Source organism: Bidens hawaiensis, unplaced genomic scaffold (assembly GCF_021521415.1).
Source record: "Bidens hawaiensis isolate Kalapana, Puna unplaced genomic scaffold, B.hawaiensis_p1.1 tig00055209_1, whole genome shotgun sequence".
Taxonomy (NCBI): Eukaryota; Viridiplantae; Streptophyta; class Magnoliopsida; order Asterales; family Asteraceae; genus Bidens; species Bidens hawaiensis.
The window spans coordinates 67,308-90,811 of record NW_027506327.1 but is presented as its reverse complement, the minus strand read 5'-3'; the positions used below and the strand labels follow the sequence as shown (position 1 = coordinate 90,811).

At 34.8% G+C, this 23,504-nt stretch overlaps 4 protein-coding genes across 4 annotated transcripts; 2 read left to right on the top strand and 2 right to left on the bottom strand.

Annotated features, from left to right (window-relative positions):
* Positions 1–936: 936 nt before the first annotated feature.
* Positions 937–7,148, top strand: LOC143617536 (protein PARALOG OF AIPP2-like). Its single transcript, XM_077090061.1, has 6 exons — positions 937–1,096; positions 1,508–1,764; positions 1,855–1,964; positions 5,625–5,710; positions 5,813–6,087; positions 6,673–7,148. Exons 2-6 carry the CDS (start codon positions 1,563–1,565, stop codon positions 7,146–7,148), a joined length of 1,149 nt encoding a protein of 382 aa, XP_076946176.1. The 5' UTR covers positions 937–1,096; positions 1,508–1,562.
* An 873-nt stretch (positions 7,149–8,021) lies between these two features.
* On the top strand, positions 8,022–11,138 carry LOC143617535 (protein PARALOG OF AIPP2-like). The gene is made up of 5 exons (XM_077090060.1): positions 8,022–9,091; positions 9,174–9,404; positions 9,702–9,826; positions 9,906–10,069; positions 10,797–11,138. The coding sequence occupies exons 1-5, from the start codon at positions 8,574–8,576 to the stop codon at positions 11,136–11,138; spliced, it is 1,380 nt and encodes a 459-aa protein (XP_076946175.1). The 5' UTR covers positions 8,022–8,573.
* A 2,518-nt stretch (positions 11,139–13,656) lies between these two features.
* Positions 13,657–18,321, bottom strand: LOC143617529 (uncharacterized). The gene is made up of 8 exons (XM_077090056.1): positions 17,925–18,321; positions 17,729–17,824; positions 17,025–17,152; positions 16,278–16,570; positions 15,472–15,562; positions 15,054–15,387; positions 14,830–14,978; positions 13,657–14,228 (listed from the first exon to the last, which is right to left on the bottom strand). The coding sequence occupies exons 1-8, from the start codon at positions 18,171–18,173 to the stop codon at positions 13,703–13,705; spliced, it is 1,866 nt and encodes a 621-aa protein (XP_076946171.1). The 5' UTR covers positions 18,174–18,321; the 3' UTR covers positions 13,657–13,702.
* A 1,277-nt stretch (positions 18,322–19,598) lies between these two features.
* Positions 19,599–22,642, bottom strand: LOC143617524 (TOM1-like protein 1). Its single transcript, XM_077090052.1, has 3 exons — positions 22,066–22,642; positions 20,859–21,110; positions 19,599–20,120 (listed from the first exon to the last, which is right to left on the bottom strand). The coding sequence occupies exons 1-3, from the start codon at positions 22,582–22,584 to the stop codon at positions 19,719–19,721; spliced, it is 1,173 nt and encodes a 390-aa protein (XP_076946167.1). The 5' UTR covers positions 22,585–22,642; the 3' UTR covers positions 19,599–19,718.
* Between the last annotated feature and the right edge of the window lie 862 nt (positions 22,643–23,504).

The following is a 23,504-nucleotide window of genomic DNA, read 5'->3' as shown; positions in this document are numbered from 1 at the left end:
GCCAACATACTAGCCTGGATGCTAAAGTGGAGTAGACAAGAACTTAGCAAAGGCTAATTGTGAGTTCTATATGCATGCTTTTACACTTTTGTGCTTTCAAATGCTTTATGTCAAATCGAATGTTTATGATAAAATACATGCAATTTATTACTTTAAACTCTATTCAATTTATTACTTGAAACTCGTTTATGTGTGCCAATGTGTTTTAATGCGTTTTATGACTTTGCCCTTTTATTTAACTTTTAGGTTAGAGAATACACATAAGTAAACATTTTGAAAGCAAACACATGCTAAATGGATAAACGAAACATCTTGATGCAAGGCTATAAACATTTCTACTTTAGCATTTAAATTGTATATATTAACTATTTTCAAAACTAAGATACATGCACTTAAATGCTTTTATAAAGCTATAAAACTCTTGATTTATCTAAGTTGTAAATATTCAAGCTACACACATAACAATATGGGCCTATACACATAAACATTCTATATGGCCAAACACGTACTAAATTGTATTCGTACGTAACTTAATCTAAGCAATTGATATACTTAAACGTAAACACATAGTATAAACATGTTAGTCGATTGAATGCTTAAACTACTATAAAACAAATGATCAAGATTCTAGTCTAGCTAATTCGATTAAACATAATTTAAAAAAAAATATGGTTGATAACTAAAACTAAATTTCAGTAATTTTCTTATATTCTATAAATTTTAGATCGATAAAGTAATTTCTTTTTGAACGCAAAATGTTACTCCCGTTACATTTTATATAAATAGCTTTACTATAAGACAGACTCGGACTCGCAGACACCGTTATGATTATCTTTTTCCTTCTCCCAAAATTCTGAATTTAATTAAAATAAATTTGTTCCTATTAGTGTACTTGATTTGGTGCCCTAGAATTAGATTTATCCCTTTCACACATCTCTTGTTCCTTTGCCTTTCAAGCTTCAATTCAAACTCATTGATATAATTAATACCATAATAATACCCAGATTATCATTCTGCACCTGCTCATCCATCATGTATGCGGAGCAATCGCTTAACTGAATCATCGATTACGTATAATGTCCATTGATTTCCCAAGGTGTCTCATTTTATATACATCTACTTCTTATTACTTTTTAGGGTTTATTATATTATTATTATTATTATTCGTTTCTTTTTCATTTGTTGACTTCCTTTGACCTTTTTGCTTAATCCTGTTATTCACTCACAAATTCAATTGGTTGCAAGTTAGTTAGTTAGTTAGTTAGTTATAAACAGACAAACCAATTCTAGGTTGTTGCATGAAATGATGCTTTGCCTTTGAATTATTGTTTGTTTTGCATCAACTTTATACTACTCTTGTATTAAAGTTATACATACAATTATTTTGGTTCACCAACTGCATTATTGCAATATGCTTTTCAATTTCGATGCATTACCTATTTTTCGTTAGGCTCCGAAACTCTAGAACATGATCGCGCAAATTGATTGTTGATGCATGTTTATTTAGGTATTTTCAAGTTGATAAGAGGCTGCTCTGTATTTAGGATGTTAAGCAAGATCCAATGGTAAAGGTTGTCGATAAGAAGAAAACACGTGAACAAAAACAGCAAACTAGTGAAACAAGCAACCTAGAGAGTGCAAGTTCAAGTTATAATAATAATGCTTTCTCTGAAAGAAAAGCTAATATGAAGGGTGGTCGTATAAATAAGTCCAATGATGGACAAAATGTGTCTGCGGATGATTGCCGGTTAAGAAACATTGAAGGTACATTCATTGTCACACCATGTGTTTGTTTTTTCTATAATAACTTAGTTATAGTTGAACATTGAACTTAATAGATTCTTGTACATGCAGAAAAATCCTCACGTAGTTCAGATGAATATGAAAATAGTAAGGAACCGGAAATGTCAACGCAGAGTCAGCATACAGACGGCAGTGATGAATCAGATGATGTGGAACATGATGTGAGTATCAATTCTTTTTTTTTTTCATTTTCTTATAAAGAATTAATTTCATTTATATCTTTACAAACTAAAAATATCATATGTACCCGACTTTAGTGAATTTTTATTTAGTGACCATTCTACCCCTTTTCATTATATTTGTTCAAACCTTATTTTTTATTTGGAATTTGTTCAACATATTGTTAGGATTAAACACACACACGAAACTGAACACGACACGAAAGCAATAAACGACACGAGGATTTAACGTGGTTCGGTCTAAACTGACCTACGTCCACGGGTGGCAACTAGGTATATATTTATTGAGTGACAACGATTACAAGTACATGACATCAAATATATAGAGATGCGACTAGGGTTAGTATCTTATTAAACAAGAAATCCAAACCGGGCCTGCCCTGCCCTTTGGACTTCAAATAATAAACCGGGCCTACACCGAAAGGCCTACGAAACCCAACAAACTCCCACTAGGAGGCCTTGAGTACTCTCGTCTGCACTCCTACACTCCTGATTGTACTTCTGTAATCTAAACATTTAACTTCTAGTTGCCACCGCCTTCTCATCAATTAACCTGAAGGCCTGTTGAAGCTCCCCGGAGCTCCAACACATCAGTCACGGCTAAAACTGCCCCTGACCTGTTCTCTGTCCCTACCGGCTCCCACTGAAACAAACTACCGGATCCTGAGATACCCTGAGAACAAACACTCTCCATATTCAGCAAGTAATTCACTGGAGAGACTTTTACAGCTGGAATACTGGTTTTCTTCATCCACTGTCGACCTGGAACTATAACTGAAACACGACCTGTGCTCCCACTGTCATGATGTCCTCTGACTGACTTAACCTTCCTAGCTCGTTCATCCTGAATCTTCACTTTGGCTCTAGGTTTGTTACTTGCAAAAGGAACCTTCTTCTGCCCACGAGATTCTGTGAACCGGACTTTGTCTTTCACCAAAACTGGATCCACTCCTTTCGGTGGCATATCGACCATATACAACGAACCCACTTTCTTGCCACGAGCAACCGCGAGATTCCCTTTGACTACTTTCCACTGCCCATTCCCGAACTTAACTTTGTGTCCTTGGTCATCCAACTGCCAAACCGAAATCAAACGTTTCTTCAAACTTGGAATAACCCTCACGTCTTTCAAAGTCCAAGAAGTACCTACTGAAGTTATCAAATCAACATCTCCCATACCCGTAACATCTAGAATATCATCGTTCGCTAGTCGAACCTTTCCAAAATCCCCAATCTTAAGATTCTTCATCGTTTCACTACAGTGAGTGGCATGAAACGATGCACCAGAATCCATCACCCAAGAATCAACGTTACTCTCAACACTAAGAACTAAAAACTCGTCACTACCGACTCTGTCATCTGTGTCGTCTTCTGTAACGTTCACCTCTTTCTTACCATTCGGACAATGATTCCTGAAGTGTCCCTTCTCTTTACAACCCCAACATTCAATATCTTTACGAGTCATAGACTGACTCCTCTTCCTGCTCCCACTGCCTCGTTGTTTTCCCTTACCTCTGCCTTCGGTGACTAATATATTACCTGCTGATTCACCTGAACTTCTGCGTCTTGAATCTTCTCCAAGAATCAAATCCCGAATCCCATCAAAAGTAATTTTTGTAGACGAACTACAAACCGCAGTCACTGTTTGCGACCAACTGTCGGGCAAAGAGGATAATAACAAAAGACCTTGAACTTCATCATCAAACTTAATGCCGACTGACACTAAGCGGGAGAGATTCGAATTAAGATTATTGATATGCGTTGTAACTGACCCACCCTCTTTCATTCTTGTTGTCACTAGCTCTCTGATAAGATAGACTTTATTAGCTGCCGAAGGCTTCTCATACATGTTGGATAGTGCCTCCATCATACCACGGGCTGTGGTTTCTTTCATGATGTTAAACGCCACATCTTCCGACAACGACAAAGTAATACAAGCCCTAGCTTTCTTGTCTAACTTCTTCCAATCTGCTTCTGACAACTTTTCTGGTTTTTCATCCTCAAGCACTGCATCCAAGTCTTTTTGACAAAGTAGCGCTTCAATCTGCATCTTCCACCAACCAAATTTCTGTCCATCAAACTTCTGTATCGAAACCTTTCCGTCTTCTGCCATGACAATGGCTAAAACGAAAAACTGGATAAAAACAGAGATAGACACGACAACGAACGGGCCTGAACTTAACGACCGTTCTACTGAACTCTGTTAAACAATCAACCTATTTATACGTGCAGCGGAATAACGAACTGTAAATCAGAAAACTGAAACTTTAACTGAAACGATAAAACCTAACAAACGCAGTTGGCACTGGTTTTCTGTTTCTTTAAATGATTCTTCTAATTGACAACGATTCTTCAACGAAAATAGGATCTTGATTCAGATGTGTTTTGCCTAATTGAAACTGTTAAAAAATATCTTGTCCTTGTGCCTCGGCTAAACTGCCCGATAAAACTTTCGAACCTAAATAGAGAAAACTTGGCCCACACAAAAATTGATCTTTTATTTTTTTCTTTAAGCCCACAAATCTAACCAAATGGGCCTCTGCCCTTTGTATTACGTGGTAAAAAAACAAAAAAAGAATCAAGAATTTTGGTCAAATCTGGCTATTGGTCAAAAGGTATGCTGCCACTTGAACAAATATAATTAACCATGGTCACGTCTCTCTCTACCAAGCACACGCTCTTAGTGAGAAAATATCGATTAAGCTTCTGCCTCAAAATCAATATCTTACAAAAACTCTGGCGTCTGACCCACAACTAAACAACGGTACACGGTGGTTATGCGGTGGTAAAATGCTTTCGAAAATAAAACCGAACCTGAACAACTCCGGCGACTCGGTATGGCGGAACCCTACCGGAGATCACCCCTTTCTTCCCTGCGGCTGAGTCGGTAAGACTCTAGCGGTGTTGCGACAGCAACAACAAGCTTTTCTCGCGGCGAAAAACGATGACGGCGGAACCCTAGCGATAGTGGTAACGCGACGAAGTAAGAGGTGGCTCAATGTATTCTTCGTGTGATCCGAACCTAAGCTCTAGATACCACTTGTTAGGATTAAACACACACACGAAACTGAACACGGCACGAAAGCAATAAACGACACGAGGATTTAACGTGGTTCGGTCTAAACTGACCTACGTCCATGGGTGGCAACTAGGTATATCTTTATTGAGCGACAACAATTACAAGTACATGACATCAAATGTATAGAGATGCGACTATGGTTAGTATCTTATTAAACAAGAAATCCAAACCGGGCCGGGCCTGCCCTTTGGACTTCAAATAATAAACCGGGCCTACACTGAAAGGCCTACGAAACCCAACACATATACGATGGGCAAGCAAACTGAAGTGTTGCTCTCCTCTTTTGTTCTCTTGACGGCAGATAATCGAACAATCGAATCTGTATGTTTAAATCAGATAATTGAACCAAGTAGAGTCGCATGATAAGCAATCTAATATTTTGAGAAACTATTGTTTACGGGTTAAAAAAGTTTTAAGTTAAAAACGAGAAAATAAAAAAAAGTTTTGAGGCGAACAATAAGAAATTTTAAAGTTTTTGAAAAATAAGGGTAAAATGGTCATTTATTAAATTCAAAGTTTGTATAAAATGTTTAAACTTTTGCTAAATTATTTAATGCTGACAGGTTAAAGTGTGTGATACGTGCGGAGATGCAGGGCGGGAGTATTTACTTGCTACATGTTCTAGGTGTATTGATGGTGCAGAACACACGTAAGGATACATTATCATATCACTTGCCGGTGTACTAATAATAAAGATGCTATTTTTTCGTAACCAACTGAATTTCTGTTTACTTTAAATAAATGCTGCCAGTTATTGCATGGAAAAACCGGTAGATCAAGTTCCTAAAGGCGATTGGTTATGTGAAGAATGCAAGTTAGAAGATATTAAAAACGCAAACCTAGTATCTGGAAAAAGACCCGCTGATGAATTAGTATCTTCTTCATCTTTCAAAAAACAGGCTCTTGATGTTGACCGTGGAAAAGTCAAACCCATCAATCAGGTTTCTACTGATTCTCGTTTTGGTAACGAGTCTGCCGAAAGGTCACGTTCTCCTGCTACACGCCCACACTTGCAATCTTTGCGAGGTATGTAACCGATTTTAGGATGTTTTTGGGTGGTTGGAACCTTAGTATAAAACGCTATGCACTGATGAAATCACATCAGGTGGAGCGATGCACTGCGATTCCATGATGTGTACGATGCGGTATGATGCATGCATTTTTGAGTTAAAGTGAGCTTTTGCATATGTTACTTGTATCTTATGCATAGACTACTTGTACACATACAATCCTATTTTGGTTATACATAAAACTTCTTTGGTGATACTATAGTTTTTTAATTTATTCATTTTAATCTCTTATATGTTAGTGTTAAAAACGCATCGTACGTTTTTAAACCAAGGTTGAAATAAGTGAGACTGATTTTAGGGTTTGTTTTGTATACATGCTTTAATTTGGTTTATTGAATTTTATGCTCTTTTTAGTTATTATACAAGCTAAACATAATAAAGCTCATAAATCTTTAATACAAATACATTGTTTTTACTTTGTTTCTAAAACAAATAAGTAACTTGAATCAAAGTTTCAATTATTTCAGAAAAGTTATGTTTTGAAAATTATGTGAATAAACCAAGATCTAAATTGTATATGATTTTCTTTTATTGATTTCAGGTGCGTTTTCAAAGTTTAGTTCATTCAGTTTCTCCAATGCTCGGTCCAAAACTAAATTAATAGATGAAATTGTACTTCAAAGGCAGAAATCATTAAAAGAACACACTTCTCATGATACTACAACAGTCAAAGAGATTTCAAAACCTATGTCATTTAGATCTACAAACTCGGGGTCATTTGGGCCAAGCGGTTCTAAAGTTAAAATGGTATCTCCAAAGTCGCCTCATCTTCAGGATCTTAAAAGTCCCAAAAGCAATACAGAAAGGACCTTTGATAAGAATAATTCAGTTAATTTATTATCGTCTCGTGGTGAAACTAATTCAGTTTCTTCTGGTTCTAATGCTGAAGTAAAACCGGTAAAGGGTGACGGTAAAATTATTTCAGGAATAAAGTCAACCAAACGTTTGGTTATTCTAAGTGCAGAAGCCGCTGTATCTTTAGGTATGTACTTCAGATATCTGTTTACTGGGATTTGAATATTTTTTGGCCTTAACTGAACTGAACCAATCTGAATTAGAAAGGTGTCTAATCGAACCAAATTCAACCGATTAAACTGATTTATTTGGTTCGGTTCGCTTAATCGCTAATCAGAATAAGCAAGAATCGTGGAGCCGATAACCGAATTTACAGTCGGATATGGTTAGAAATCGAACCAAAATCTGAATTCACAATTTGGTTCGGTCATTTCTGGTTTTGGATACGGTTTGGGGTTTTTTCGGTTTTCTATTTTTTTGCACGCCCTTACTGGTTCAATCACATATTTTAATCGTTAGTTAGTTAGTTAAATAGCACAATTAATAACAAATTTAATCAAAGTTTGAAAGAAATTATCAGTTTATTTCAAACTTACTTTGTAAATGTTACTGTTCAAAATTCAAATATAAATGTGCAGGGACTAATGGAACATGCACTTTACAAACACAACTGTTTATTAGCAATCGATAACTTAAAACCATAAAAATTAATATGGGTGTGCATCGGTTGGTTTGGGGCTCAATTCGAACCAAAAACTGAAATTTTGGTTTTTGAGTTTTTTAAACTTTTTAGCTTTGGTTTTTGGCTTGGGTTCGGTTCGGTTTTGGTTCAGTTTTGCCACTTGGGCTTGTAATTGTTGTGCCGATAAAAACGTTAGCCCAAAATAATGAATTTGGGCCGATATTGTTAATTAGTAATTAAGTAACTATTGCATTGAGGCTAAATAATTGGGTTACGCTATTTATTAAGTTTTTTAAAACTACTTCAATTTTAAAATAAAATATTAAAATTTACATGTTCAGTTCGGTTTTTTTGGTTTTAAACTTTTAATTACATAAAAAATACGAAATCGAGACAAAAATTCGGTATTTCTGTTTGTTTTTTTTCAGTTTCGGATCGTTTTTTTTGGGTTCATGACTTCATGCACACCCCTTTAAATTAATAATCTTATGTAACCGTATCTGGACATGACACTAAAGAGCTGAGCTTCAACCAGTTCTAAGTTTCAGGCCTAAACAAGCGAAATACTGTAGATTGAAAGAGTATTTTATCAGAGTTCCAAATTTGGAAAGACACAATTACCCTCGCATGACTGACACATGTGACATGACATCACTTTTTCAATAACGCTAGGAATGGTTGGGACTAAACGTGCAACCCTCTCACAAAAGTTTTGTTGATCTTCTGTTTCAGGTCAATCTAACGAGCAGCTGCCATCATTCCCAAAAGTGCCAATATCTAAAGAATCAACAAATCTTGATGATGGAATCACAACGGGTAATAATGTATCGGGTTTGAAAACTTCAAAAGATGTGAAAAAGAGAGATAACAAGTTAAAAGATGTAATTGAAGCAGCTTTACTCAAAAAGCCTGGAGTTTTTAGGAAAAATAAAGTTCCTGACCAACCTGCTGCTGATGAATTAACCATGAATAATGAGCAGCTACCATCTTCCCCAACTAGGGTTTCTTCTAGTGTCAATTTTGTTGACCAAAAGCCAGTTGATATTTCATCTCGAGTGTCAATATCTAAAGAATCAACAAATCTTGCTGATGGAATCACAACGGGTAATAATGTATCGGGTTTGAAAACTTCAAAAGATCTGAAAAACGGAGATAACAAGTTAAAAGATGCAATTGAAGCTGCTTTACTCAAAAAACCCGGAATTTGTAGGAAAAATAAAGTTCCTGACCAACCTGTTGCTGATGAATCGACCATCAATAATAATAATAATAATAATGAACCAAATCTAAGAAACACAGGGACTTTGACTTCTGCTGACGCTTCATCAAGTGGTTGGCATCCTAAACAGTCAAACGGTAACAGTTCTGAGCAATCCATAATCCTCCCTTCTGAAGTGAAGCCTTTGACAGCTGGACATGATGATGTGGCGTTATCTTCTTATTTAAAGCATGCGCCTATTCCCGATCATGAGTGTATCTGGCAGTATGGTTTCTTCTCAATTCTTTTAAAGTTTTTCTTTTTTGATTTTTTTGTGCTTATGATTTCAATTTGTTGTATAATGTAGAGGAAGTTTTGAGATTAACAGAAGCGGTAAGACAGCTGAATTTTGGGACGGGTTACAAGCCCATTTGTCAAGTTGTGCATCGTCTAGAGTCTATGAGACTGTGAACAAACTTCCTCATAAAATTCTGTTAAACGGGGTGTCACGCGTGAGTGCCTGGCCCACACAATTCGAGAATAATGGTGTAAAAGAGAACAATATTGGAATCTATTTTTTTGCTAGAGACATCGATAGGTAACAAACTTCTTTATTCTCTTATATTATCATATTATAATCTATCAAAAAATAGCTTAAATGTAAACGGGCTGCAAATTATAGATTATTTTAAAAATAGAACGCCAATTTTACCCATAATGCATTTATGATATCACTGAATTCCATTAGCCGTAAGATATTCATTGTAAACAGTGGACACTAATTTTGGGTTAAACAAAGATTATTTATAAAAGGAATTTTTTATACAAAAATTGTTTCGAAGTCCATTTTGATTTTTGACTCATCATTTTTTAAATGTTTATACTTTTTACACAGCTATGAGAAAAGCTACCAAGTTTTATTGGAAGATATGATGAGGGGTGATTTGGCTCTTATTGGAAGTATTAATGGGGTTGAACTTTTGATATTTCCGTCTAATCGGCTTCCTGAAAAAGCCAACCGTAAGAAGAAACTACACCCCTTTATGATTAACACACATACATATACATGTGTCTCACATCTCTTATTCTTTATTTATAGGTTGGAATATGTTGTTCTTTCTATGGGGTGTGCTTAGAGGAAAGAAAATGAATTCTTCACACCAAATTCCTAATTATCAGGAAAAAAATTGTTTCGTTTCCTCCGTCTCAACTGATAAAATATCATTGGCGGAGAATGGGGGTTCTTTTGGAGCTGTTGAAAAGGTAATTATTCTTTTTGTGAACATGTGGATAAAGTACTTAATTTGAACACAACAAAACCAGAATTGAGGTCAAGTTAACTAAAGAGTAAAGTGTATTTTTAATTCATGCTAAAATAAACGCGAACACAAGCATACCATTTTTAATGCGTGCGTAATACCTTTAAAATTGTATTTTACACTTTTTGGAGGGTGATTCAGGCCACCCGACCTGACCCTACAAGACACTGACCCGTTAGACTCGCCTATTTTTTGAAAGTCATTTAACTTTCGTTAGATGATCCAATCTTGTATATATATATATATATTTTATAAATTTAAAACTGTTTAAAATTGAGGCAAGTGATCAATGTATGAATCTTGATTGCTATTTGATGATTTTTATTTTATTTTTTTTATATAATTTGACTTCGATTGAACAATTATGTAAATTGGTTATTATTTAGTGATTTTTTTTTCATTCACTATTACTGATTTACCTCCTATTTCAAGTTAGTTTTTTTTAAAAAGTTATACATGGTTGCAACATTTAGGGAGTGATACCTAGAATCTAATGTTATGTTATTGATATTGCTGTTTTTATATGTTAAAATATGGGTTAATGATTATTGATTAATCACCCTTGTTTTGACATCATAAGGTTCACTTATAACTGGAAAACATGTTTTTTAAGGTGGCTTCTATTTTAAGATTTAAGTCATTAAAGGAAATTGTTTTTTCTTTCGCTACAGGATAAACATGTTGACTTGGAATCAAAGGTCAACCCAAATTTGCAAAACTCTTCACATGAAAAGGGAGTCGATAGCGTATCAAGACCAGCGGATAATGTTAATGTAGTTCCAGTTAACAGCGACGAGAGAATCTCAGAAAGCGAGCCCATAAAGCGTCCATTTATAGACCTTGACGTTAATGCTACAAGTCAAACCGACACTTGGCATGATGCGAGTGGTCAACAAGAGGGTAATTTTAGCAAGAAAAAGAGTGATAATGGTGAAAGACCTAACAAAAAACTGGTGTTTCCTTTGGACTTAAACGAGGATATCTCGTGTGCGGTTGGAGAAATGGATAGTTAGTAATGACAAAAAAGGACAGGATGATGACGTGGCATCTACTTTATCGCTTTCTCTTGCGTTTTCACCTACAGACAGGGACAATGACGAGGATCATAGGCGGAAGGGTGAGATGCATGTTTTAGAGACATGATAGACGAGCAGTGAGGACATATAGATGATGATACATAATACATGGGTTTGTGAATAATGGTTTCATGCCAGCCCCTTTGGAAGTTTTTGTGATTTCTGTTACTCATGAAAAAAAAGGTTGGAACTTGTTGGGTAGGGGTGTTTCTTTTTTCCATAGGGTGTTTCGGGTTACTTATTTGAATAGATAAACAAGCAACACGAAACACTCTTTAACAGTTTACTTAGTAATTCCGAATGCCCCTTAAGTGATGATTAGCAAGTCAGGTCGCGTTTTTAATGCCACCCCTATAATTTAGCCGATAATAACGTCTAAAATATGTACATATGGTCATATCCTACATAAGAAGGCTGGTTTTTTGTTATAATAAAGCTCATAAATTTATTTCTCTTCTCCATCTATTAAAAATAGAAACTCATGCCATCTCTCTCTTGCTTCACAAACATGGACAAAATATAGGAAATGTATAGTTAGTTTTTAAATATAAGGGATGTGAAGTTCAATTTAGTGAAGACTCTAAATTTTATCTCTTTAACTTTAAATATGAAAAATGAGATCTGAATGGTCTAGACAGTAATCAATAACAGTGGCATAATTTAGCTCAAACATGTCCCCATCCCCAAATTTTGAGAGAAATCATACTGCTTTGCAAATTTAGCTCTACATCAACCCAACACAACCTTTCAACAAAGTAATAATCTTATGTTTGAAGCTAATAACTTATTTAAATCATATAATATAACTTTTCTTACATTTTTCTTAAGTATTAGATTTTTTGAACGGTGGAAAAATCATAAGACTATGTGTTATGGTTTGGTTAGTTAAAATCCCACGTCATGGTCATGTAGGCAGTGAACTTTAACTAACGAAACTCAATAAACATGTGTAATGGAGGGAGTTTAGTTAACCAAGATATTAATAAAAAAAATAAATGATTGGCTGAAATAAGGGTGGATCCCACTTTTTGAGCTCTCTTGGGCATTACCCGCTTAGCGAGAAGGTGGGTAGGAGAGTGGTGACTGGGGGTGTGTTATGGTTTGGAGCATGGATTTTGGCTAAGGTGGCATAGAAATGGACGTGGAAATAGAATGGACAAAGAAATGAAATAGATCATTACTATTTCATTGTTGTGTTTGGTACTTTAGTTACCATGTAGAAATAGAATGATCATCCCTTATTATTATTATTATTATTATTATTAGCAACAACAATAATAATAATAAATATTAATAATATGAATATTCATATTAACTCATTTTTTAAAACTTGCACGCTTTAACGATATCATTAAACCAAATAAAAATCATCGAAAAAATCTTGAATCACGCATGCGTGTTATGAAGCGTTGACTCGTCAAATAATAATAATACTACTGATAATAATTGATAACTCATAGTAATTGATTTATTACAATATACAAAAATAATGATAATAATATAAAATTAATAATAATAATATAATAATAATCATAATATATTTTATTACTAATATTATTATAATTGTTAATTCAATTACTTGAATGAATAAAAAAAACACCTATTCCTTAAAAAATGAAAATCCTATATTTAAAAGGAACTTTATTTATTATTGAATGGTTCATTCCATAACCACATGACAACCAAACATGATTTTCTTCGTTTCTTTGGAATGATCCATTTTATTCCGGCCTCACATTCCTTTATACCAAACACCACATAAGTTCTTTAATTCATAAGGATGGTCAACAGAAATTTAGATGAAAGTGAACCAAGAACAAAAAATTCGCTCCTCTATGAAAAACATGTATGAATTGGAACCTTAAAAATCTCAAATACACTTAAGTTAATAACCAGCTTCAGTTTTGATATAGAACTTCGATAACCATGAACACCTGTATCTTTTACTTTTAAGTATAATCAACAATGCGGATAAGTAAGTAACCCGCCTACATCATGTAGGCCAATCTTCATTTCTCAGTAGCCATGAATGGAGCAAAACAAGGGTCTATGTTGACAGCTTTCGCTAACCCATCACCAGTCATATTAAACGACAACAAAACTAAACTTTGTTACATGAATCATTGAATCATATAGTGACAGTTTGTTACGTTTAGGTGCCATGGATACATCAATTAGTACCAGGTGGCATCTGTTTATAACACTGTTCGACCCATTTTGGTAACTACAGAACAAACATTAATAACCAGATCCGGTTCAAAATTTACCAAAAAGGGTCAAAAACATAATATGTCAGGAGTGTTTGTCAGTCTATCAGACAATCATAAGACTGTCTGACCTTAACCAAAACAATTTGCCTCATATTATTGCGCAATGAACCTTGCCTAACAACAAAACATACATCTTCCTAAATTGAAAATCCGATTCATGTTTGTATATCAATAAAACTCTTCATCAGAAGCACCCAAAATGTTGACACAAAAGCAGATAACTCAAAACAACTAATTACCGCCGCCGCCACCAGCACTGTCGGTAGCCGCCAGCTTTTGCCTCTGCTGATGTTCTGCAACCTTATAATCAACCACTTCATGAAACAAAGCCGGATCAAGAACACAATTTTCGCTTCCATAAACAGCAGCTTGTACACTTGCCATAAGTTTAGCAATCTCTCTTCCTGAAAACCCATCAGTTTTTGCAGCAGCTTCTTTAATTATGTCATCAGTTAAACCCTTGATCTCAATCTGCTGTTGTTGCTTTTGAAAAAACTTTGAAAACAACCCCGGTTTTCTTGCACCAGCTTTAGCGATGTATTTGTCTAAATAAAGTTTTAATAGTTTGAATCTTTCTTCTTCACCAGGTAATGGGAATTCTAGAACTTCATCAATGCGGTCTGCAACGGCTGAGTCAAGATCACCGGGACGGTTTGTAGCTAGTGCCAGGACTATGTCCTTCGACTGGTCACCAGTTCGAAACAGGAGTGCGTTTAGGGCACTTCTTTGAGCTTCACTCATATAAGTTTTGTTCCGCCTTTTAAACAAATAAAAACACAACAATTTGTGTTAGTTATATCCATCAAGTAATATGACTCATTTCCAATGTATGCACCAAAACAACATACAAAGTATCCATGTTTTCATTTCAAACCTTTTTGAATAATGTCAATTTATTCTATACCTTTCACTTATTTTAATTAATTCAAATAAGAATAATTACAAATACATGACACACACACATAGAATTAAGTTTTATCATCATCGATGAACTTTATAATTAATATAAAATCATTTACATTAACTTATTTGTGTTCAATTTAAATATATAAAACACATAAATCTGTGTTAGTTGTATCATTTAGCTCATTTCCAACGTACGCACCAAAACACCAAGATCCATATTTTTCATTTTAACCCTTTCGAATAATGTCGATTTGTTTTATACCCTTCACATATTTAATGTAAATCAAGCTATCAAGTACAAAAGACTTTGGTGTAAGCATATTCCAAAAAAGTGTTCTTATACCATAATCGTTGGTGCATACATTGAGGTTCTTTAACTTATTAGCATAGGCCAACAAATTAATAAAAAAATGACTTTTTTTTTCCGAACGACAATTAAAAGAATTACTTACTCGCATAAAAACGCATCTGCTTCATCAATAAAAAGCAAAAGGCCTCTCTTGGATTTTTTGGCCCAATCAAATAACTGATGTATTTTTGTAGCAGCTTGGGATCCTAACGGTGCAACATCTCCACCAGTCATTAATGCATAATCAAGTCCCTGAAACATTTTAAACCACATATAAGATGAGTTAATATACAGAAATATTGTAAATAAAAAAGTTAAAATCGATACCGATTTTTTTGCTAACTCTCGAGCTGCCATTGTTTTCCCGGTTCCTGGTGGGCCATAAAAGAGCATATTCCTAAACGGTGCTTGATGAGATTTTGTATTAGCAGTTGCATTGGCTAACTGCTGAATTCTCTTTTGAAGAGATGGATTAAGAATAACTTCACCAAACGCGTTCCCGTTCTGAGAAGTTGACCCGTTTTGACTGCCACGTGATAGGGTACTTAGACCGCGTGAAAAATAGCCTGACCATGGATATTTTCCTCTAGAAGATTCTCTGATTAGTGATGGCTGTCCTAATATTCTGTCCACATAGCTCCACACCACCCTAGCACCTTCTCTGTGTGTGTTGTAACAGGCAATAAATAGTTTGTAATTAAATTATATAACATAAATAAGTATTAATGAAAGCACCAAAAAATACCTTGTTGTGTAGATCCCTGCAGCAAGAGCTGTGACACCACCAACAGCTACTACCAACTTGTTTTGATCAGCTAATATTGCCCGCAATCCCCCTAAAAGAACAAATTCAGTACTTGCCTCTTTATTCATAATCAATAAACATAACATTCTAACTAGTGGTGGCAAAATTAGCAGGTTGGTACAGTGTCCATAAACCGTCAAAACCAACCAAGCCACCCGCACGAAGACAGTTAGTTCAGCCGGTTTGAGATTTGTATGTTTCGATTCGCGGTTTGCGGTTTGAAATACGAGTATGATGGTCCAGCCGACGGTCTGGAACTTGGAAGCTGGAGCCGCTCGTGTAAAACGAACCCGCCAATTACCGTTATAACATTCTCTCTCATTTTTGGAATAATATGCATATGTATAGTTCTCATGGAATATCTTTATCATCTAAAAAATTAATGCAAAGTTTCGAGTTGAGAAAAATAACTGGTTTTTGTAAGAACTTGCATGAGTCAAATATAACTACAAAAGCGATTAGACTCAAATGATTGATTAGAACCGGAATAAAAGTCCCAAATTGAGAAGGAAAGATTTCAGATTACAAAGATAAACTAAAATATTTCAAACCTGCACCCTAATCTACATCCAAGGTACTATAAAAATAAAGAAAGTAAAACCGCTCCACGTTTAGGTAACTGATTAAGGTAAATGGATATCTGGAACTGCCCTAACTGAGTCAGATGGGCTGACCCGATTCGTTGAGTAGTTCTAGGTTCATATCACACATCTATACATATGCTTTAATATAAAACAAGTGCATACCTCCGATGTGTTCAAAAGTAGTGTTAATTGCAGACACCCATTTCTCTCTTTCTGCATTTGCACGTTCAATGAGCATACGTTTATTGACATCTTCTGCCAATTTAGCTTCATGGGCTTTTGCTTCTGCTTTAGCCATGGCTTTAATCCTATATGTTTCTCTGTCAATATCAGCTCTCTCTCTATCTGTTTGTCTCTTTTGTGCCTGAATTTGCTCTTCTGTCGCTCTTCTGGCTTGCTCTTGCCTAATTGATGACTCCTCTTGCATTTTTACAAGCTCTTGATTTCTTGGGATGAGAGGATTAGGCATGATTTGATAGACCTAAACCTCTCCGAGGACATGGTTGAGGATAGGAATTCGTGGAGAAGTAGAATTAAAGTTAAGGATTTTTAGAGAGAATTGAATACCTTAGGGCTTAGACTTTACTTATTTAGGTCACATACCATAATGGTATTTCCCTTACATATATTATTATTATTATTATAATTATTATTAGCTTTTATATAGCTGTTAAACTGTGAACTTATTATTAATATTATTATAATTAGTAGTAGTTTTTATATAACTGTTAAACTTTGATTTCCTTTATTTTGCTTCATACACATGTACTTAGAGCCGAGGGTCTCTCTGAAAGCCACCTTTTTATTCCTTTGGATAGAGGTACGGTGTGCCTACATCCCACCCTCCCCAGACCCTACTTATAGCTTTGCTGTCGGTGGGATTTCACTGGGCATGATTGATTGATTGATTGATACTCGTTTTCTGCCTGCATTCTTTTCCTTGCTAACTCATCCTCATAACGAGCCATTTGAGATTTATTTTGTGCTTGTTGTTGAGCTAGCTTTTTCTGTTCCTCGTATATCACTCTTTGCCTCTCCTATAAATGAACAAAAACATTCAAATAATGCAAAACAAAGTGTTTACATGAACACGCGTGTTTTTCCGCTCGCCCGTTTACATGGCACATTTCTATTATCCAATTATAACTCGTAACACTAATTATAACTATAAACAACTGTAGTTTAACACTAATTATAAGAAAAAAGTGTTAATACTTTTAAGTACTTATACGTTATTTCAATCATATGTTATCACAAAACACCGGTTTATAATTCCTAAATCTTCATTACTAAGTACTAACTATTTAACGTGTTCTTTATTTAACCTGTGTATAGCACAGACTGAAGACCTAGTTTGATGATTATTAATAATGATAAAATGCCAATCTTCGTTTATAAGTGAAGCTGTAATTTCACAAAACTACACTATTATCTTGCATTTGACTATTTTCACATTGTAGAAGAAGCACCAAACACTAATATCAAAAGGATATTCTTATGTTTCGCAAATAAAACACTTCGAATTAAAAACATATACACTTAAAGTGACAGGTAAAACACAATTGTTGAAAACATGCATGATAAATCAAGTTGAAACCAGAGGCAAAGCTTACAGTTTCAGCCTGAGCCTGCATGGCCTTAAACTCGGCCGTTTTCGCAGCTAAATCCGCCTGCCGAGTCTCTTCCTGCTTCTTCATCAACTCAAACACCTAAAAAAACACAAATTATAAAACTCAAAACATATAAACCTAAAATTAAATCATCATTTCAAATATTAGTTTTAAATATTAAGTCAAGTAAGTAAGAAACCTTTTTAGGTTCCTTAGATGCGGCAATCTTCTTAACAGCTTCAGCGCCTCTTTCCAACGCCTCGGGATCGAATCCAGCTGACGTCGTTCTCGGATTATCGTTACGGACACGTGGAGACGCCTTCGTATCATTTTGCGCCGGAGATGATTTAGGATCAGCAGCCGGAGACGGTGAGGGTGAGGGTGAGGGTGAAGGTGAAGAAGAGAATGGAGGAAAGTTAAAGAAGCCGGAACCGGAAGTATTTGCCATTGCTGAGTGTTAATTGACTTCAATTGAAACCCTAAAATGAATCTATAGGTGAATTGAGTTCATTTCGGTTGGTTGTGTAGTGTTTCTAGAAGGCACCAATGGTGGTTTCAGGGTTTATGTAGGGTTTCGGAATTTGTTGACGGCGGTTTAACACAAGTGGTCTCCATAGTGTAAAAGTTATAGTATTGCATTTTTAATCCATAGCTATCACGAATTCTCCTTATTGTTTACTCGTCAATAGCATCATCAACGGTTCTTGGAATGGATTTTACAGTATTTTAAAAGGAAAATTTACATAAATAATCAAGTTTGACTAACATAGACACCAAAATTTAGTATGTAACCTCAGTATACATTCAAATTTAGCCAATCGGGTTTTGCTACGTACCTCAAGACGGCTAAAATATGGAAGTCTTAGCTGCCACTCTTTGGACTCTGAAAATGGCTACATCGAGGCGGCTAAGACTTGCAGGCTAACTTTAACCGGCTTTAGACATATGGCTGTTTCTGATTGGTCTGAAGTCACTTTTCATGATCTTCAGAGTCCAAAGAGTGGCCGCTAAGGAATGCCTATTGGGGTTGGAGGCTAAATTTAAGTGTTTATTTTTAAAAAAAATTGGTATGTAATTTTCTCATTTTAAAATACATTTTTATTGAATGATTAAATATTTACACATTGTTTTTTTTGGGGGGGGGCACTGACATCTTATTTAATACTCTAGCCATCTTACCATCCATCAAAGTGGAAATAACAAAAATATGTTGATGGGAATGAACTCACTACATTACTTCTAAAATGTACAAACTCAACTAAAATGATTTGATCATTTTAAAATACCTAGTGTATCGTTGTATTTAAAGTTTAAATAACAATTAAAAAAAACTTAAAAACTTGATTACATGTGGGACCCACATGTAATAAAAAACAAAAAGAGCCTAAAATCTTCTGCATTTCTCTTAATTAAGCGAATTGAATGTAGGCAGTGTACTTGTTATGCAGCATAATTATCTATTAAATTGATTGGATATATATACTGCTTCATCATCAAGACATCGTAATTTGAACAATAAATATTTAAGAACTGAAGTTAATCAACATCAAGATATTGTATATATCATTCACACATGTATTTTGATTACAATATAGAAATAGAATAACGAACAATTTCACTAAACAAGTTAATCAAGAATACAAGATCATTTACCGAATTCCTAATGGAATTTGCACACCACAAGTTCACACAAACAAATCCGACTGTGTTAAAAAGGCTCAACAGATTTCGTTGGAGTTATTTTTCTAATTATTGCCATTTTTAAATGCATCTCATTGTCAATGTCATAACGTGTCAGAAAATCAAATTAACAGACCCATAACCAAATTAACCGTTAACACAGAGTCACAGATGCATGTAGAAAACAATGGTAAAGCTCCAAATATAATCTCCCCACACCACAAAAGTTAAAAATAAAAATAAAGCAAGACCACAAAGAGTATAAATTCATGTTTATCACAATCTGAGTAGCAACTTGATAAACTATGAAACCCTAAAAACTAATAAGATCATCTTTGGAAGACTTATCCTTTTTGGATTCAGATGGGCTCCCACTTTTCTTCCCAAATATCATCTCATCAAGATCATCCATCATATCATCATTTTGGCTGTTGCCTCGTGACCCAGCCGGCTTTCTGATCAACGACTCTTCTTTCCCGACGTGTGGCGGGTCATCTGGCTCAGCAGCCACAGCTATCATAGCTGGTTCTGGCTCACGGTGCACCTGACTCGGTTTATTCATTTCTTCATACTTGGATAGAACCTTCTGGAGCTCATCATTAACACTCAACGCCTCAAACAGCAGGGCTTCATCATCTCCGCTTGTCTCCACTATTCTCTGAACCGTTAGCTGGGACTGCCGACATTGCTGCACGAGTGTCGAGGTCAAGTCATCCTGTAAATTTAAGACATATAAAAAGTTAGATCAAAACTTAGTAAAAAATAATTTTTACTTAATTTCAACATCAGCAAGTGACAGACCAGATCAGCTGACATGGCAACAATGATGCCATGTTCACCAAATATGCTGATAAGTATGTTGCAGCGATATAATGCACTAATTGTGAGAAACAATCTTATTAAAATCATAATCTAAGATAGTTCAATAATGTAGAAATGCATTAATAACACTAGACAGCTCGTGAGCCGGGAAGTTCGTTTATGAACAAAAAACTTTGTTCATTTAGTTAAACGATACGCGTCTCTTTCGTTCTTTATGTTCATTAAATTTTTTATGTTTGTTCCTTTAAAATATTTTATGTTCATTTATTTACATTTGTTTACGTTCCTTAATATATTCATTTAATTATTTTTTGGCGCATTACAGTTTTAATAACTTGTCATGCACAACACATTGTTCTTCACATTACTTAGCTACAAATCGCTCATCTATGTTTAATCATGGACGTTCCTTTACTTACGTGAACCATTCTTTTTTATTGTTAAGGAACAAAGTCACAAACATAAACGTACACGGAGATGTTCATTTTCTTAACGAACAAACATGAATAAGAAAACCCCATTTGTTTAATTGTTCGTATTTGATCGTTTGTTTGCTTAAAGTTAAAAAACTAGCACGTTATAAGTAATTAATTTATGATGAATCTTTGAATATAACAAACTAGCATAATACCTGTAAAGCATCCTGTTGAGGTGAAGATGATAAAACAGTTGACAAAAGCTCAAGACTGTTCCTTGCAACATCAAAGGCTTCTTTTGTTTGTTCAGCTGACAATTGTTGCACAGGAACCGGAATCTCTTGATGAACATTCTGTGGAGGAACAGGATATACTTCTGGAGCTGGAATTGAACGAGGCGGGGTGAATATAGGAGCCAGACTTTCAGAATCACGACCCGGAAATCGTACACCTCTTGATTTCAAACTCTGTATTACACGATTATTATTAGAAAACTTAAATCTTATCAAATCTTTACATATAAATAATTATGACAACAACATATCCTAAAATAATGTTTTTTTTATGTTTTATGGTTTTTTAAATAAACAACAAAATATAGTGTTTCATTTAAACAATTGCATCATTAAAAAGATATATTCAAGGTGTTCAACATGAAACAAAGACTGAACTTTTTGATATCTTATCATAAGTTTTTTTAAGTAACGAAGTATATTAAGAAACCGTATAAAACTGTTATACAATCTATTTTGTATTTCTCACTTCCATAATCACCCAATCACAAAACAAGTATAATTAATACAATATTTTCAACTTTAAGAGGTAAATTTCCACTTTATTACATTTATCATTTCATAATTGTTAACGTGTATTTATATAACATATACAAATAACAAAGGAGCATTTATATTAAACTAATTGATTATTTCGTTTCTAAAATTAGGGTAAATATCATAAAAACCCAACATACTTTCTGTTTTTTTTCTCACAAAAGTCCCTTAACAACCTTTTGCACATTAAAGTCCCATGCAAGTTAAACATGACCAAAATGGTAAACTTTCTCCTTGAAACCGATACATCCGGCTGTCTTCCTTACGTGTTTAGCGTTTTTTTCTTACGCGACTTATATTTTTATTCCTAGCTGTTTATTAAAAACATTTGGATGTACCGGTTTAAAATTGTTCTAAAAAGGAATTCCCGATTTTGTTCAAAGTTAACATTGTAAGGGTAATTTAATGTGCAAAAAAAAAACTAGTTGAGCGACTTTTGTGAGAAATAAACAGAAAGTATGTTGATTTTTTATGAAATTTGCCCTTGGAATTATAACTATAATCACTTAATAACTGTCAGTTGTTGTTTCATCATTAATTTTCAATGAATATAATGACCAAAACAAGATACAAACATAGGTCCTATGAATACCTTGTATGTCTCCTCATAAACAGGCAAATATCGAAGCTCCTCAGTAGACTCACCCCAAGCTTCAATCAAAATTAGGGCCTTATTACGGTTATTAACAACGGTTTGTGGATCATCAATAATTTTAACCATCTCATCAAGCACTCTCTCTGCAGCCACTTCAGAAAAAGCCTTCTCACAGTTCTTGACTACAGTCTCAAGCAACACAAGAGTCAAGTACTGAACCCTTGCGTTCTTCAGCATTATTCGTTTCTTGATGGCACAAATCATGTCAATGCTACTCACCCTTTCATTGTTAATCATGTCACACAGTTCAAGGTTTGTGGCCCAGTCAGGCTCATCTAGGGTTTCTGCAGTTGCTTCCTCCACAAGATTATCAGCTTGATTTGGACCCTGAAAGAACTCTTTCATCTTGAAACTCATCGAGCTCATCCCTGCAGAAATCTTCTGGCCCACCTCAGATCCACCAATCTTGAGGCGCTCACCAAGAGCGTTAACTTTGTCCATCAGATTATCGCTCATGTTTCTGGTTTAATCAGATCTTCAAAACACTAGTTTTCAACTGTCAAATTTGAGAATGATTAAAAACTTTTTAGTATAGTAGCTTTAAAAAAATAGTAAAATGAAGGGTCAGATTATCACTCATGTTTCTAATCTAATCAAAACACTCAAACCCTAGTTTTCAACGGTTAAATTTGGAAACGATTAAATATAATAGTCTAGTAGCTCTAAAATAATACTAAACTAAAGGGTCAGATTATCACTCATGTTTCTGATTTAATCAAACTATTCAAGTCCTAGTTTTCAGCTGTCAAATTCCTGAACAATTAAATACCATAATAACTTAATAACAAAGTAGCTCTAAAATAACACTAAAATAAAGGATCAGATTATCAGTCACGTTTCTGATTTAACCAATTATTTCAAACCCTAGTTTTCAACTATCAAATTTGGGAACTATTAAATATCATAACCTAATAACAAATTAGCTCTAGAATAGTACTGAAATTAGAGTAACATGCGTAACACAGGATCATATTTCTCCGATTAACATATTTTGATCAGGCGATCGAGTGATTTAGGGATCGCGAAGCTAATTAGAAACTCAAATTTGAGGTAGCTACGGATGATCACACAAGATACGTAAATAATGTATAGAATAAGCATCAAATTAGGTTTAGATTGCACCTTTTGAGTTAGAATATGGAACGATGATGATGATGAAGCGCGTTGAAGACTCAGTCGCACCGAAGACTTGCTTGCAGATTATCATGATAACTTGAAGTTGCAGCAAGCAAAGTCATTTTATACTCTTCAATACTTACAACAATGGTCCTCCGGAAAATCTTTTCTTTATACCTTCACTTATCGGCATCCGTTAAGAGGTTACTTCGATACTAAACTTCTCAATAATCAAGGTAGGGCCACATTTACGGGACCAC